Source organism: Serpula lacrymans (assembly GCF_000218685.1).
Source record: "Serpula lacrymans var. lacrymans S7.9 unplaced genomic scaffold SERLAscaffold_17, whole genome shotgun sequence".
Taxonomy (NCBI): Eukaryota; Fungi; Basidiomycota; class Agaricomycetes; order Boletales; family Serpulaceae; genus Serpula; species Serpula lacrymans.
The window spans coordinates 40,564-57,326 of NW_006763306.1; the positions used below are offsets into that span (position 1 = coordinate 40,564).

At 45.2% G+C, this 16,763-nt stretch overlaps 6 protein-coding genes across 6 annotated transcripts; 3 read left to right on the forward strand and 3 right to left on the reverse strand.

The window, feature by feature from the left end:
• Positions 1-510: 510 nt before the first annotated feature.
• SERLADRAFT_402466 (uncharacterized protein) lies at positions 511-1,083 on the reverse strand (the record flags this gene model as incomplete). Its single annotated transcript, XM_007323824.1, has 2 exons — positions 511-863; positions 931-1,083. Coding segments are annotated over 2 exons (334 nt in total), but the record flags the coding sequence as incomplete, so codon positions are not given.
• Positions 1,084-1,388: 305 nt separating this feature from the next.
• On the reverse strand, positions 1,389-6,013 carry SERLADRAFT_443209 (uncharacterized protein; the record flags this gene model as incomplete). Its single annotated transcript, XM_007323825.1, has 4 exons — positions 1,389-4,077; positions 4,131-5,276; positions 5,328-5,773; positions 5,825-6,013. The coding sequence occupies 4 exons, from the start codon at positions 6,011-6,013 to the stop codon at positions 1,389-1,391; spliced, it is 4,470 nt and encodes a 1,489-aa protein (XP_007323887.1).
• A 671-nt stretch (positions 6,014-6,684) lies between these two features.
• SERLADRAFT_479512 (uncharacterized protein) lies at positions 6,685-8,074 on the forward strand (the record flags this gene model as incomplete). Its single annotated transcript, XM_007323826.1, has 4 exons — positions 6,685-6,862; positions 6,932-7,585; positions 7,644-7,731; positions 7,786-8,074. The coding sequence occupies 2 exons, from the start codon at positions 6,732-6,734 to the stop codon at positions 7,581-7,583; spliced, it is 783 nt and encodes a 260-aa protein (XP_007323888.1).
• A 556-nt stretch (positions 8,075-8,630) lies between these two features.
• SERLADRAFT_479515 (uncharacterized protein) lies at positions 8,631-10,085 on the forward strand (the record flags this gene model as incomplete). Its single annotated transcript, XM_007323827.1, has 8 exons — positions 8,631-8,736; positions 8,794-8,893; positions 8,958-9,039; positions 9,095-9,119; positions 9,170-9,287; positions 9,342-9,414; positions 9,471-9,850; positions 9,910-10,085. 7 exons carry the CDS (start codon positions 8,716-8,718, stop codon positions 9,640-9,642), a joined length of 591 nt encoding a protein of 196 aa, XP_007323889.1.
• A 651-nt stretch (positions 10,086-10,736) lies between these two features.
• Positions 10,737-12,026, forward strand: SERLADRAFT_402473 (uncharacterized protein; the record flags this gene model as incomplete). Its single annotated transcript, XM_007323828.1, has 5 exons — positions 10,737-11,145; positions 11,203-11,306; positions 11,372-11,482; positions 11,549-11,612; positions 11,678-12,026. The coding sequence occupies 5 exons, from the start codon at positions 11,065-11,067 to the stop codon at positions 11,804-11,806; spliced, it is 489 nt and encodes a 162-aa protein (XP_007323890.1).
• A 1,124-nt stretch (positions 12,027-13,150) lies between these two features.
• Positions 13,151-14,219, reverse strand: SERLADRAFT_453687 (uncharacterized protein; the record flags this gene model as incomplete). The annotated part of the gene is made up of 3 exons (XM_007323829.1): positions 13,151-13,244; positions 13,269-13,404; positions 13,466-14,219. The coding sequence occupies 3 exons, from the start codon at positions 14,217-14,219 to the stop codon at positions 13,151-13,153; spliced, it is 984 nt and encodes a 327-aa protein (XP_007323891.1).
• Between the last annotated feature and the right edge of the window lie 2,544 nt (positions 14,220-16,763).

The window sequence follows — 16,763 nt, forward strand, 5'->3', positions numbered from 1 at the left end:
AGTGTTCTACAGTATAACAGCATTACAAGTCAGTTTCAGCATGACGGTAGTTGTCTTAAATTCATTCACATGACACTTCTCATAATAGTAGGACCATTGACCTGACTCAGGATCTTCCGATTCGCATTGACAGAATCACTAAGAAATATGATTATGGTAAATACCATAACGATCGTGGTACAAATGCTACAACATATCAGTCAAGAATGAGGTACTTATCAAAGTCTGTTAGTAGGTTTCTCCATCGTCCGTTATTCCACAAGCTCGCTTCCTCCCACTCGCTCTCATCCAGTATCAGGCTAGTACATCTTATCCATGCAGCGACAATGATATCAGCATATGAGAAAGTATCTCCCATCATCCATTCGCCGTCGCTCTTCGTGTACCACCCATCAATTGTTGCAAGAGCCACTTTGAATTTGCGCCAATCCTCTTCACGATTTGGGCCAACAGGCCACAAATCATCCCAATTTTCAACACGACATATAACTTTGTAGACCTTTACATAGTACTCCTGATTCCTGGGGTACAGCTTAGGTTTGCATTTCGAAGCCATCATCTTGAAGGTTGGAGTGATGGCGCTTATAATCGCCGAATCAAGGACATGCATCAAAGCCCTCGTATCTGGCGGAAGGACAGCAGGCGTAGACGCGTAAGTTTTGTCGAGATATTCGACGATGACCAGCGAATCGGATACGATGGCTCCAGTGGAAGGATCCTCGATAACAGGGAGGGTATAGAAATCGCTCCCGTCTGATTTAACCCGGGTAGGCTTCGCCCCGATAACTTTCATGCGCTCTTCGATGTCAGGGGCCTCGATCCACACCGTTTTGAAAACAAGGCCTTTGTAACCCAGGCAGTACCTGTGGCGTATGACATCAATACCATCGCAGCAAGATATGATTGGTGAGTGGTGACGATCAATCTCACCTAACTTTGAGCGTATTGCTCGAGAATGCCTTCCCTGGCATCGTGCTTGGGATGTCATACAAGATAATAGGTTGTGCCATCTTGATTCTTCAATCAGAGGGAAATTAATGGTTTTACAAGGCAGTTTTACGCTCAATAAATATTGCTCTCGTTGCTATGCAGAAATGTGAACGCCTCCGTAGTCTCCGTTGCTGACCTAATTTACAGCTAGGCTAGACTGACTCATCTGTAGCAAACGTACCTGCCTGGAATTTTCGAAGCTTCAACTAATTTAAAGAATTTATGCCCTCACTATCTTGCCTCCCCTAACAACCTACGAATATGTCCTCAACACTACCGTATGTGCTTTTATCTCTCCACAAAATGTGTAATGAACATGACCTGAGAATAGGAGCTCCAAAGCTTACTGTACAATTCATAATCCGAGAACTCCAGCAAAGATCCATCTGCGCACAGCATCAATAATCCTTAAACTCATCATGGAGATGCCAGAATTTGATCGCTTTTTCTGCAGCCTCGTATTTTGCCTCCTCCTGACCTGCATGACCTCTGCGCTCATTATGAGCTCGAACCGCTTCCTTGCCATCTATAAGTATGGAACAAGTGACACCTCCCCCTTCCTCGTTGAAGATGTACTCGATCGTCTTGTACTCGCGCTGCGTCCATAAGGAGACTCGCGAAACAGGGTGAAGAACGTCAACATCATCTCGAACGATGCGTTCTAGGGTCGGTAAAATACCAAGTTTTCTGAGGATTTCCCGTACGACATTGATATTGCCACCAGAGTCAAGATAAGCTGCTCCAATAAGACTCTCTATCATATCACTGAAAAATTTGGGAGCCTGAAGTTTTGTCAAAGCCGCCCAGGGAAATATTGAATCGTTCTGTAATGCATCCTCGATCTGAGCTTTAACCTTGTTGTAACGCGAGAACGTCGTTTTCTGATCCTCAAGGATGGTATGGCTAGAGTGGAGCAGGCACTGCCAAAGATATATTTCTTGACTTTGCGTATTCAAGGTGATTCGGCCTTCATGGTTCGGTCCGGGCATACTGGTGTCAACCTTGAGCGAGTTCCGCAGACAGATAAATGCCAGGAAATGAGTATTAACAACGGAAGATTTGCGCATATGCATATGGCCTGGACTGTACCCTTTCCCTGGAACATGATACAGATAATCCGTGATGATCATGTCGAGTATAGAATCACCGAGGAATTCCATCCGCTCGTAAGATACAGTTCTAGTGTCGAACTGATGGCTCGCGTGAGTTAAAGCCTCGATGAGCAGGAGTTTGCGGGTAAAGTTATACCCAAGCATAAGCTCTACGTCTGTGACCTGCGCCGGAAAGTCATCTGTGGTTTCGACTACTGACAGAGCCGTCTCTACACACTTAGCAAGCCCCCACCACTCGAGGCCCAGCCCAAAAAACTTGGCACATTCGATACCAAGGTCAAACCCTCCGTGTTCATATGCCGCTCCTATGAGAGATTCGACCACATCAGCCAGCATTTTTGTGGATAACTCTTCGATAACCGCTCGACTTTTACGCGAGTCGGAACCTTCAACTTCAACTTCTTCTTTGATTTGGTCCTCATTTTGGGGTGGCGTACAATATCGTGGTGTCCACTTTCTTGGGGTGAACCGATCACGGATGATCCACCGGTACAACTTTTTCAAAACGGCATTCTTGGCCAGTTGTGCATTCGAGACGCCATGATCCTTTCGCCTGGTGAGATAACCTTCATGCCAGTGTGGGAAAGCAGCCATGAGGTGTATACTGACTATGAACTTCAAAACTCCATCTCCGAGCGTTTCCAAGCGCTCGTAATTGATAAGCCCCTGTGATACGGGTGCCGTAAGAGCGGTAGTTAGAAGGGGTAATGGAATTTTCGAAAGAGGAGTGCCGGTAAATAAGGTATCTCGCAGTGAAATCACCGTTGTCATTACTGACAGATGGCGGATAATTGATGGCAAAATCTGGGCATATTCAGTCTCTGCTGGAGAGAGGAGAACGACCCTGGTATAACGCGGAAGAAGGAGCACAGTTTTTTCAGCCGGCGCAGAGCTCGACAAGCCGCGGGTGAGTAAGAAATTCGCTCTGCGAGGGAGTGGTTCCGCGACTATTACAGGCAGAGTAATCTGCACATCTGTAAAACGAGCATATTTCAATCGCAGAAATTCTTCTTCTTCTGGAGATAGGGGGTCATGTTTCCATGAGAGAAATCGATAGATCCTGGCTGAAAAATCACCACTATCGCGAACCCAAGTGATGTCGTTGGGGAAAGAAAATGCTTCGCCGAAGGGCACGGCATGTGCCATAGTGAAGTCAACAGAATCGCCGCTCGACTTATCATGCCGTTTCTCCAACCATGTTCGGCGTTCAGCCCACTTTGAACCGTTTTCATCGTGCATGCACTGAAAGTTATAGGCAAAGTCTAATTTGTCCCATGTCATCCGAGCAGCAGATAGACCCCAAAAGATTCGTCGAGTATAGCATTGCGCACTTTGCAAGTCGCCTGGGGACAGATTAGCGATGCCAAGATGACGTAACCTAACTTTCATTTCTCCCCTCAGGGGATGGTATAATGTAGGCATCTCTTGTTCGGCGGATATTGTAGGTTTGACCAGCGTTAACATGCGTAACGACGGCAGCCCATCCACAACCAATTCTGTGGACCACCACTTATTGTTTATTTTGGTAGGAATCCATGGATCCAGTTGACCTCGGACTGTAGCGGTACCCGATCTTTTTTCCACGTCCCGGAGCAAAGCTTTTACTTCTTCCTCTAGATTCTCTTCAATTACGCTGGTTAACGGAAGAAGGTTGTCGTTGAGTAATTTAGCATTGTAAAGGGCCAGATATGCATTGAAGGCAACATGCTGGATCGCGGATTGTTTAGATGGGTATTCTCGCTTGACAGAAAACACACGAAGTTCGGAAGGAAGCAATCTGGGCAACGTAACCGTGCATCCGAATGGTCCTGGATAAGGCGGTACGTTTGATTTGTGCTCAAACGAGTGCCATCCTTCTGGCATATCAGGCGGATCTATGTCGTATATAGGTAAGTGTGAAACACGATAGCTATTTGGGAGGATAGAACAGAAATGATTCAGATGAGAAACGGCAGACTGTAGGCTTAGTAAAGCTCTACAAGAGCATATTAGGACATCAGACGAAAAATTGGACATGATATGGCTTACCCTGTGGATTCAACTTGGAATTCTAAATCACCATGATCGTCTAAAGTACTTTCGTCGTTCTCATCATGCGTGTTTCCTGTGTCCCTTTGATCATTGCTATATAGGTCCATCATCTGTTTTTCTAGTTGTTCCCATTTCATAACCTGTTGCTTGTCGTCACTTCCGGCTTGGAACATGAGGACGAAAGAACTTCTTTCCCTGCGTGCTCGGCCTCTACTTTGCGCCCAGCTGGCCATATTGTTAGGGGCATCCCAGCGAATGACATTGCCACACGCCTGGATATCGAGGCCCTCCTCTGCGACGGCAGTAGCAATGATCAGATTAATGTCACCTGATCTGAAATCAAGGAGAGTATTGGCTTGTGATTGTTTCAATAGCGTGCGGGTGATATCAAGGAACGATCGTCTATAAGCACTGTCCGAACTTCCCAGGAGACAGCCTACTCTAAAACGCTGGGAGGTTTCAGGATGATGGGCTAATACCTCAGTGAGAGCGAGAACAACATCGCGGCGGGTTACAAAGACTATACCGCTGTAAGGCTCGTTATGGGACTCTGCCCAAGCCTTCTCGTCCAGCAGGCTTTGTACGAGAACCTTAACTTTTTCGGATGCGTCGGCCGTGACATCCTCGGCGTCGTATGAGGTAGGCATGACCACAACCTGGCGAAGATGATCCAGTAAGTACCTCTTCTCTTTATCCTGCCAAACGCTTATAATATTGTCAAAGGGTGTTTCGTTGTCCAGCGCTTTTTCAATGACTTTCGCAATGTACCAGTCAGCTGCCCATGGGCCAACGTCATAACAGATGTCTTGAGCGGTAGTTGCAAGGTCACGGAGCCCTTTGTGAGTATAAGAGCTTTTACTTTGTAGTGTTTTTGAAAGTTTTTGATCGATGCGGATCCGCTCTGGACCAGGGGCTGACTTTGCGAGCTGTTCACGCAACGAGGAAATATAAGGATCCTCTTCGATATTCATGCCACTGATAACTTGATTCAACCCCATGAGGTTGCATGACATAAACTGAATATCGGATGCAGGTGCGTTGTAGAGAACATGCCGAAAAATGGGCCTGTGAACAAACTTTGCCAGCTCCTGTCGATTTTGTTGAGGACTTCGGATTATACCATCGAGGTTTGATTCAAGTACTCTGGAGTAAACATATTAGCGACTACTGTAAGGTTCTCGAGATAATTCTTACCGAAACGCGTGTTGCGGATCGCCTCCAAAAATAGGACTCGCTGTCAAGCCCAAAACCATAGGGCGCTCGTTTCTGAACTTACGCTGAACGCCACGAGATATTGCATCGTCAAGATCTGATTGACGTACAGGCAATTTGAAGTAAAACTCTTTCATGATGCAGTTGTAAGGGTGGTTATCCGTGGCATGATGTGCTTCGTCAAAGATTAGGAGACCGATATCCCGACCAAGGTTAATATATCCATGCCGAAGCGCATCCAAAAGTACCTGTGGCGTCGTGACAAGTATACGGTGTCTTTGCAGAACGCCTCTCCAAAGGGCGGATTCCTTCCACTGAATGGGTTCACAAGCACCTGATATCATGCCAACCGAAACAGGTAAATCCAGTTTAATAACATCAGCCTGTTGCTGACATAGAGCAACTGTAGGTGCAAGAAACCACGAGACCTGAAGGTGAAATTTTATAATGAAGGCATGATATACGAAAAATGGGCTTACTTTATTTGGCTCACATTCAGCCTCGATCTTCATTCTGAGGATAGCGATGCGAGTCTTTCCTGACCCAGTGTCCTGCGCTATGATGATATTGCCTTTGAGACTGGCATCCAGCATCTCTTGTTGATACCCTCTAGTCTGCGAGAGCGCCAGGGTTGAGGGTGAGGGAGCTTGGTCTGACGGCTCTTCCATGTTGGTAACCATGAAAGCTGTAAGCAAGTGGGAGCTGTTGTGAAGTTCTAACTAAAGATATGTTTAATACAGACCCGATAGTCGAGATGACAGTAAAAAAGACAATGGACAGAGAAATGATAGCGATGCGACGCCACATTTTGAGCAACCCGCATGTATAACAAGGCTGGTCTCGTCTGGTGCCAGTAATATCCAAACAGGGCGAACATAGCGACCTTCACCGTGACAGTAATGAATTTTACTCACCACTTCGTATTAAGGCCAAGCTTGAGCACTCGAAACCTAAGTCTAGGAAGGTTGAGGGAAACGCCACAAGTACGACCTTTATATACTTCAATCAGCGCTAATATTAAGACGAGAATCGCTCATTGAGGGAAACTGGTGAGCTTGACTCGAATAGCGTCGTGGATCAAAGATAGAATATCCGTAGCTGTGCAGTCCCGTTCTCTGAATCTACACGCATATAACAGGTGTTTGACTTCCTACAAGAAAAGTGGAAGACGCTTGTTTTCTCCCAACCCTGAGTCCGTCCGAGCCTTATCGCTTTGAAAAGATCAGATAATCGCGTAAAACATAGCATATAATGAGGCCAAGGTAGAGCACTGTGGTGGACAGGACGGAAAAAGTTTCAAGTCATTGATTACTCGCTGGTTTTCGGAGTTCAGTTTTCCAGCCCAAGGCTCTCAGTTTACCCCGCTACTCCTGAATCTTGTATAACATGATTCGCTCGTCTGTCTTGAGTCATGCACTCAAAGCTGCGCCAAAGACGATTTCGCAGCCCATCAATCTGTACGACATCCCTTGCAAAATACAAGAAACGTCTTGGTCTCCTAATACCGCAAAAGCGAGGTATGGTTGTGTATGAGATTGTCAAGCACAACTCACCGTTGTTCCGTTGATCTGGAATCATTCTATTAGGTATTGTCTGAGATACAAAGGCCTGCCTTTCAAGACTACATGGGTAGAGTATCCTGATATTGAGGCCCAGCTCAGAGGCATTGGTGCCAGACCCACGGGCATCAATAAGGATGGAAGTGGGCTCTACACCCTCCCTGTCATTGAGGATCCCTCTACGAGAGCAGTGATCTCAGATTCGTTTGCCATTGCTGAGTACCTTGATGAGAACTATCCCTCAGCAGCAGCTCTGTTCCCAGGAGACACCAAAGCTCTCATCAAGGCATTCGACTCAGCGTCTATGAACCTCATCTCCTTCACAACCAAGATGATGTCCGTTAAGGCATCGGGGATATTGAATCCTGTCAGCGCTATGCACTATGTACGTACACGAGAGCATAGGCATGGATTGAAGTGGAAGGATTTTTTGCCAGCTGGACAGGAGAGAAGAGAGATATGGAATGATCTCGAAACGTCTTTTGGAGTATTAGATCATTGGTACGCAAAGAGTACAGGAAAGTGGATTCTAGGTGATACAGTCTCGTATGCGGATATATTGACAGCTTCGCGGATCAACTGGTTCAGGGTTCTCTTGGAGCAAGAGCAATGGACGGAGATGAGTTCGTGGCACGGAGGGCGCTGGAAGGCTATCCTTGAGGAATTTGAAGAGCTATAAAGGTTCGTCCATACCCAGCATGTACAATAAAATGTGATTTGATTAAGCTGTATTTTCAAGAGAGAAGGAAATCGCCATAAAACTCCACTCCTCGATGTACACGGTGTGGTATAACCAGTGTTAGTACAGATTGTACGTACGATGTACGGTATGTGAATTCCATGCTCCTATCAGCGTTGGATTTTGGAACCTCCTGTCAAAGGACTTTCAGGCTGATCGAAGAAGTGAAATGGATCCTTCTGGGCAACATCCTGAGATCCGCCGGGACCGAATAATCTATGTATAAAAGGATTGAACACGGCCTCTCATGACTTCTTCTGCAAACCACTATGTTATCCTCGCTCCTGAAAACGCTGGGTTTGTTATCCGCGTTAGCTATTGCTAGTGCAACTGAGCAGGCTCAGATACCACTCTTACAATCTCACGCGGCGCACTACAATGGGGCACCGTCCACGCCAACGAAACACACGAGCGCTTCTTCCGATAGCCCCTTCATGATACTCACCCATCCCGCATTCCCGAGCCACAGTATGCGGGTGAAAAACACGACCATCTGCGATGGAATGGTGAAGTATGTACACACAGTTCCCAACAGCCTATCAACCAGGCTTCAGCTCTGACTATATGTTAGCGTAACCTCTGGATACATGGATATCGAGGCCAGGCATCTATTTTTCTATTTTTATGAAAGTAAAACCGACCCGGCAACAGACGATGTCATTTTTTGGACTAATGGAGGTCAGTTAGTATTCGAACACTGTTGCATGCTGATTCTGATAGTAGTTTTCTCAGGTCCTGGATGCGCGTCCAGTTTAGGAATGCTCATGGAGCTCGGCCCGTGCAGAGCTCTAGGGGACGATGGGAAAACAACACTAAATGAGTACGCTTGGAACCAAAATGCGAACGTGTTCTTCGTCGATCAACCCGTTGGTGTAGGGTTTTCCTATGCCGATTATGGTGAGACGGTGGTTAGTAGAACGTTGTACGTATTATTAGCTGTCGGTCATGCTTAATACGTTCCATCTAGAGCACCACCGAATAGGCAGCTAAAGACATTGCTGCGTTCGCTGCGATATTCTTTAACGACTTCATTTCTTACGGGGGCCATACCTACAAGGGACGTCCGTTCCACATGGCTGCGGAATCTTATGGGGTAGTTTTTTCACAAGCATACCCAGAAAAATAGGGGGTCTGATCAACGTTCTTCCAGGGTCACTACATCCCCATCTTCGCATCTGAAGTATTTGACCAGAATGCCAGGTTGAGGGAGCTGAAATATGCAGAGATCAACCTAACGTCTATCATGATTGGTATGATTGTGGTAAACCTTCATGCCTCAAATTTCCAAAGCTAATAAACCATTTCCCTGGCTAGGAAACGGCTTAACTGATTACTACAGCTTGTGGCCTTCGTACGTTGATTTTCAATGTAGTCTTCATCCGTTCCAATCGATTAGGTATATTCACGTCCAAAATACCATTGACTCTGTAGCTGATAAGTACTTTATACAGCGCATGCATACGTATGAAACAAGCAGTACGCCCCCTAGCCTTGTAAACATAGAAGTATGCTTGACTTTGGCACAGGTGCCTCGCTGCCAGAAGTGGACGAGGGAGTCTTGCATTGATCAGTTCGATAAGATGAACTGTCAAGCTGCAAGAGATTTCTGTGATACAGAACTGGAAGGCCCTTTTGACGCAACAGGTACATCTATTCGTGAATGCGAATTCAAATTGATGATGAGCTAAAAATTTACAGGATTAAACCCATATGATATCAGGATACCATGCGAAGGGAATGTTACGGAAACCTTATGCTACCCAGTTATCGCGTGCGTAAACCCGGGTTTCTTCTGTCCATACGCTTTACTTAGTTTTACTCTATTAGAAATGTCGTCAAATACCTTAACAGACAGGATGTACGAGAAACCATTGGCATTGACGCCAAAGTACAGAGCTTCAAGCCGTGCTCCGACGAAGTTGGGGATGCCTTCAGTGCTACCCTCGATGTATATCACGAAACCTACACGCACGCATATCGCACTGCTTTTAGAGCGTGACATTCGCGTCCTGATTTATGTGGGGGACCAAGATTTCATCTGCAATTGGCTAGGAAATGAGCGATGGACACTAGAGATGGAGTGGAGTGGCAGGCAAGAATTTGTTACCGAGGACTTGCGCGATTGGACAGTAGATAGCAAATTCGCAGGGAAGACCAGAAGCGCTCGAGGACTCACTTTCGCAACCGTTAGCGGTTCAGGCCATATGGTATGTTGTCATGACCTCTGCTCTAATTTGTTTGTACTCGTGCTTAACAAATGCCGAAGGTCCCATATGATCAGCCAAAAGCATCACTGGAGCTCGTGAACAGGTGGCTAGCAAGGAGAGATTTGTACTCTCGGTCAGAATGTCATATAAGGTCAAAGTAGCAAGCTCAACAACTTGTTTGCGCAATGTAAAAGGGCTACATCCGTTGAACAGGTTGCCAATGTTGTGCTAATTTCAATGATTCCAAGAAAAAAGAAGAGCCTCAATTCAAGAATTGCACGAAACAAACCATCACAAAGAGAATGAAATTAATCATCGTTAAAACACTACGACAGATAATTACACGTAGTGAACAACCACAACAGATGTCAACTTCTGAAAACGACAAGTCAGCCATGAAATGCCAAACAAGTAACTATGGAAGGCTCAGAAAATAAGAGAAAGGTCACTCCCGCCCGTAAGGCGAGTCGTATTCATTAAAATCAGTATAATTTTTAGATCATAGACGAAAAGTGCGCGAAAAAGATTTATAAAACGCACCTTCCATCTACAATGACTCGAATCAAATCCCACAATCATCAAATGATGATAACAAAGCAAATGCATTGGAAAGGGTATGTCCCAGACATAGTCGACATGCGGCGACCTAGCAAAGGCATCGCAACATTTCCTAGGAATGGATATTATAATCTCGAAGGAAACAGAGACTCGAAGAGTCTTTGGCACTGTGTCGACGGTAGAACATCTTCGAAACGACCAGCGTGGCAAGCCTTCTGAAGAATAGAAAGCTTTGGAGTAGGGTTTATATACATCAATTTAAACCGGAGACTGAATCTCAACAGCCGAGGTGGCTGTGATGCAATACCACCCACCCTACAGCATTGCGATGAGACTCCTGGCACTCCTGGTAAGCAAGTGAGCCTGCAGTCACTCTGCGCGTATAGTCATCCCCACTTCCCACTGCCAAGTGTTGAACTAACGAACGAATAATACAGAGATAGAGGAAACCTAGTTGATTATGATCCAAAGGACACTATGGAAAAACTCTCGGGCCGGACCGATTCATGATGACATGTATATCAGGACCCAGGCGACTCATGTATCGTCTCTTCTATCAACTACCTGCAAATATCTACCGCGTAAATAAGAGCCCGTCTTTCAGACATATCCAATACAACAAAAACCAGTTCATCTTCACCTCTTCTTTTCGTAAAATGCCTGTCGAGCTCAAGGGCAGTTGTCATTGTGGTGCCGTGAAATTTACTGTTGAGAGTAGTACCCCTGTCCCTTATCAGGTGAGTTCGCAGGCCTTCTCGTCTACAATTTTGTAATTTAAACATGTGTGATAACAGCTTTGTGTTTGTTCTATTTGTCGCAAAGTGGGAGGTGTTGGAGGGTCGATCAATCTTGGCGCTCTTTCCAGCACACTGAAAATTGAAGGTAAAGAAAACATCAGGTAAGTCCCCGTGTTTGCCCTATTCGTGTTGTTGAAGTAATCTGTCCTTTCCATGCTTTCATCAGTGTTTACAAAGCTATCCTCGACCGCGGTACTCCAAAGGAATCAGTCGCTTCATCTGAAAGAAATTTCTGCAACAAGTGCTCTGCCATGCTTTGGTTGTATGATGAAAGTTGGTGCGTAGCTTCTTCCTAATTGTCGAATATTGTAGATCTAATTATGCGTGTATGGCAAACTCTTAGGCCCGAGCTTCTACACCCATTCGCCTCAGCCATCGACTCTGAACTGGAATCTCCAGAGAAATTAGTAAGTCTAATAGACCTAAATTGGGTTATGGGGTATTAAAATTCTTTTATGTGTTGCGTCTTTAGGTCGTGGTGAAAACAAACTCAAAGCCCGACTATGTGCGCTTACCAGAAGGTCCAAAAAGCTTGCATAAGAATTACGGTTCGGACTCTATCGAAGGCTGGCATAAGAAAAATGGCAAGTTTGTCGAGTGAGATGAGCTATAGAAGGAGAAATTCACAATAAGCTGGCTGTTCTATCGCGGTGTAAGCTTTTCTGTCGAGGTTGGTTAATGCCTTTATCGCTCTTTGTGGGGATGTTTGCTTTTCTGTAACGTTGGACCCTGCGCCATATGTATTTGTAATTCTTTTCTTTGTATTGACCATCAAGGTAGACACCTTTCTCTAGTAATATAACAGCGAATTGAGAGAAAGTAACTCAGATCGAATTTTCACTTCACTAACAGTTTCTTGTCTCGTAGTGTGCACAAAGCGTTACGTGCGATCTGTCAGTTATGGAAGCAATTATTGGCATAGTTCGATAGATCGAGATTGACACATAAGTATCACCAAAACCTTGAAAGCACCTCGAAGTTGGTCCAATGTGTGACGCACTTGTGGCATGACTTCCATAAACGGTAACATGGCGTATGGACTTTTTTTTTTTTTTGTTGATGCGGCAATTGTAGTAAAACGTAGAACTCCTGTACGACGGTGAACACCAAAGGTCACATATTTCTCGATATCGAGTACCCCTTACTTCGACGGACATCAATGATTCTTCTCGAAGCGCGTCGACTAGGCTCGCAAATCCCATTTAGAGACTGAACGCGGTCCAGGTGGTCCTACCCTGAAGACCTGAAGTATCATCCTGAAGTACCGTCACCGAACAGAACAGAAGGAGAAGCAGCCTATATTAGCATTGCCTATCTGCATGCGAAGAATGTGATACTGGTTGCTTGGGAAAAGATATAAGTACATCTCAGGTCAGCTCTCAGTTCATACAAGGAACCTCTGAGAACGCTACTACTACGTCGGTACTATACAGTAACTTCCACGTCCAAATCAAGATCGATATCAAAATAGTCCCAGTGATCATGATCGGTATCGAAACTCTCAATAATTTGCAATGAGCTTCAGTTCTTCAGTGCGCCAATTCCCCGGTCCTTGGAAAAATAGGTAATTTCGAATCTTAAACATCTACAGGATGTGCCTGATCTGCATCTTGGAACCACCAGCTTGGCTCACAAGCGTAAACCAACTTACTACTTACTAGAAACTTCAGCTCGAAAGCCCTTATGAAGCAAGAGCAAGGGTAAAATTATATTCAAACGTTGTTTTCAGAATGGCGGGCGGCTATGAAAAACACGGTATCGGTATGCATAAGTCAATCCTAGATAGCAACATCAAAAACTACGAAAACACAGGTCTTATATTACAGTACATGTACATGAAAGCAGTCTGTCAGGCTGGGTTGCAAGGTATTTATCATGGGTGTGGCCCGGGTGCGGGGTTGGGAGATATGAGCAAAAGGGCATGTGTGGTGATTTTTTTTGGTCGCTAAATGCGAGGGGCATGCATTAATCGATTCAACAGTGTTCGGCAAGGGTGACCAAAGTACTCATATGGTGCGCTGTTGCCAAGGAATGTGAGTCTATAATAAAGTAACCGTACAAACGAGATGCTGACTTTGATGAGAGACCACTGAATCACCAGGTCGCGTATTCGCTCATTCAGTGAGGTTCGGCAGATATCACAATCGACTTGCTCCTCCAATGAACATAACGCCGTTTTGATGGTGTGCGTAGACATATCTTGTAACAGGTGTCGACAAATAAGCATACACTCGGATACCCAGAACCAAATAGTCCGTACCAGGTCTAGCATCCCAGGCAAGATAAGCAGCAACCAGAGCCCATGCTCTTGACACACTTTTTTGGTCGGAAAAACTACATGAATTTGTTGGGGCATGTGGATGAGGAGGCGGTAGAAGAAGACGTTTGAGGGCGCTGGTACGGCCGAAGTGAAGGAAAAACAAGCGCTTCAAGTATTTTGCCCCCATCTTGTCCACCATGTCATCCGTGAGCGAGGAAAGGGTAAAAGACAGAAGGTGAGATGAGGTCGATACTGCCAGTTCATACCGATCGTAGGATGCAGCGAGTATATATAACTCCAGAGGCCGAAGAGGTGCATGGGACAGAAGAGAGTTATAAAGAGGTGTCGATGGCACCAAGCAACGGTCGAGGGAGATGCCGTAAGTGTGTAGAGACACAACCGCAGACACGAGTGTTTCAAAAGAAGGCGAGTACTGAGCAGAGGAAATATCATAACTATTGTGGAGTACTATATTCAAACTTGATGAGTCTTCTGCAACAGCAATATGATTTTCTCCAGTGTGAAACCGCGAAAGCCTATTATCTGAGGTAAATGGGAGCAGCGAATTGAAGCCGTTATCCGAGGAGGCTAACAGTATATGTGCGTGCACGTAAAACAAAACCGAATCTGAGGAAGAAAGTACAAGGTCTGATAGATGTGGGTTAATATCGGCACCGGGAAAAAATGTGGTCGAAATAAAGACAGATGGATCCTGGTCTGCAGTCAGATCAGGAGATAGGCCTGGAGTTGGCATAGATTCCTTGCATTGAAGGTATAAAAAAAATAAGATGCAAAAATTTAAGATGATCAGGATCAGGAACGACATACCGGTGTCCCAAAACCTTGCCAATGGGGTGATAGACTTGGGCTGAACTGCTGCTGATTCGTGTATTCTCGAGAGAATGACAAGAAGTGCGAGTCAAAAGACTCTACGTCGGAATCATGATACAGGAAGGGGTTAAATTCAGAGTGATCCATTGTGGAGCTAACGTAGTTCATAGTCAGCAAGAGGGTGGTGTTGCGATTGCGAGGCGTGAATCGAAACCAAACAGGCACACTTGAATAAAGATGTAAGAAGTCGTATACAGAAAATCCCACCAATAACACGGTAACGATAATATGTTTTGGGGAATTGAAGTACGCCGTGGACGTCTTAGACGGAATTCTAGATTCTTTGAGTCTGCATCGAAGAGCGGCATTCTGTCCTACGCACGCTCCAGACTTTGCTGGAACGAGGACGAATTAGTTTAACGTCATGCATGCTCTCGCGGTCTCCAAACTTCACATATCAGGAACTGGACTGCCACATAATAAGCTAATCTTGGTGGGTCAGCTGTCGCGAGGATGCTATCGCCATCACGGTGGGCCCCGAGTCCATACCAAAGCACCACGGAGATTTACGCTTCACGGCACCTACAGATTTCGGTCGCACGGACTCCATACCGAATGTACTCATTTGGCGACAACATTGATCGAAAAATCACCTGTTCTCTCATACCTGCCAGATCCGTGAGCACCGCAGCAGTTTACAAGAGAGACAGAAAAGAAGCATACTTTGAGGTACTTCAGGTGCGTACTATCCATCTTGAACTGGGATGTTGTGATGAGCGATGGCTTAAAGTGAGGAATCCAATAAGTATGCCTAGAAAAGAGCGATGTGATTGAGTTTGATCCAAATTGAAGGTTCCGTTTTTTCGAGAAGCATCGGTAGTATCGAGACTCGACTTCTAGTGCAAGTGAATGAAGAAGCCTTGACAGTTTCCAGCCCCCCAACATTTGCGTATTCATATAATTGGAATTGGCGCGGTTTATACGTTCCCAGATATCGAACTGTGTCGAGGTTCGCAACGTAGAATATTTTCAGAATACTGCACTGCGGAGGATTCTGTCTACGCTATCGAGAAAGAGAGATACATCACATCTAGAAGGAGAATCGGGATGCAGGACGAAGTACAATTGAAATTGGTTTTTGGTTTCGCAGTAAATGCCGGACAGCCGGCGTACCGGATGATTGCGTACAGACGCCTAAGGCGCAAAAAAGTCGTTGACCCCGACTCGAAAAGTGGGTGGCTGAGGACCCCAAAAACGACGAGAATAGTATACCATAGTGTACAATACCATGGCCCTCCGGGGCAGACCTGGACCCAACATCTCACATTATACAGTGCATTATTGAAGATACATTGTTTCATTATCACTGGTACATTAACACTAGTGAAATCACTTATTAAAATTTAGTAAGGTTAGTTGCTTCTCAGTGGACACCTCCCCTGCAATCATATTCAACATTCCGGTGAACGGAAGAGTGAATGCAAAGGAGGTAGTAAATGGTGGAGAAAGACTCATAAAGTGGAGCGCCAAAAAAGAGGCCCACCGTTGTCATGCACCAAAGTTGATTGGTAGCATGGACAGGTGTCAATAATGAAGTGAATATTCAAAAAAAACTCGCCTTTGCACCTCAGGCAGCACTTTGAGGAGGCTCTCAGGGTCTTTCAGATGGGGTTTTTATGTCGTGAGAAATAGGTCTCAGAGACCCACCATCCCTCCAGCCTTTGTAGCCCCCAGTAGCAATTGGATTACTATACTTGGCATATAGCCAAAGTCACTGCCGAGAGCCTCTTCAAAGGTTTAATCTACATTTAATGCTATAATTTCAAAAATGTTGACACTTCTTGTACACTTCCTAAAAGCCTCTTTTGTACTATTTGTATACTCGTTGTACGCTTTTTGAGAGCCTCTGTGGGGGCCTCTTTCAGACCTCATTGTGAGCCTTCCCATAAATCCATTCCAGAAGAATGTCCCAAATATGGATATAAATTATCCCTTTAAGGCAGACTTCTATGCTATTGTAACCTCTCTGTGAGCCTCCCCATCACTGCATCAAAGAAGAGTCTCCCAAATAGGGATATGTACTGTCCTTTTATGGTAAGATTCCACACTACCACCCAAAACATATCTGCTTTTGGATATGCTGATATAACCCCTATTCCAAAACAAATCTATTTTACTGCCATACTCACTATTTCTCAGGCTAGTTTATGTATAACATGTGGACCCAGCATACTTACCACTATCCTCATTGAATATAGGATCAATTCACATTGGGAATAGATTGTACAATCCAATGTTATGTTTTTTTGACATGTAAACATATGTTTATTTTCCAATTCTGGGGGGAGAATTAGCTCATGGAGGCTTGCTATAGTGATGGAGATTGTTCCCAAACATAAACAGGCTTAATGAGACACCATGATTGGCAGGATATATCTGAGAGATCTCACAGTATGTTTGCAATTAT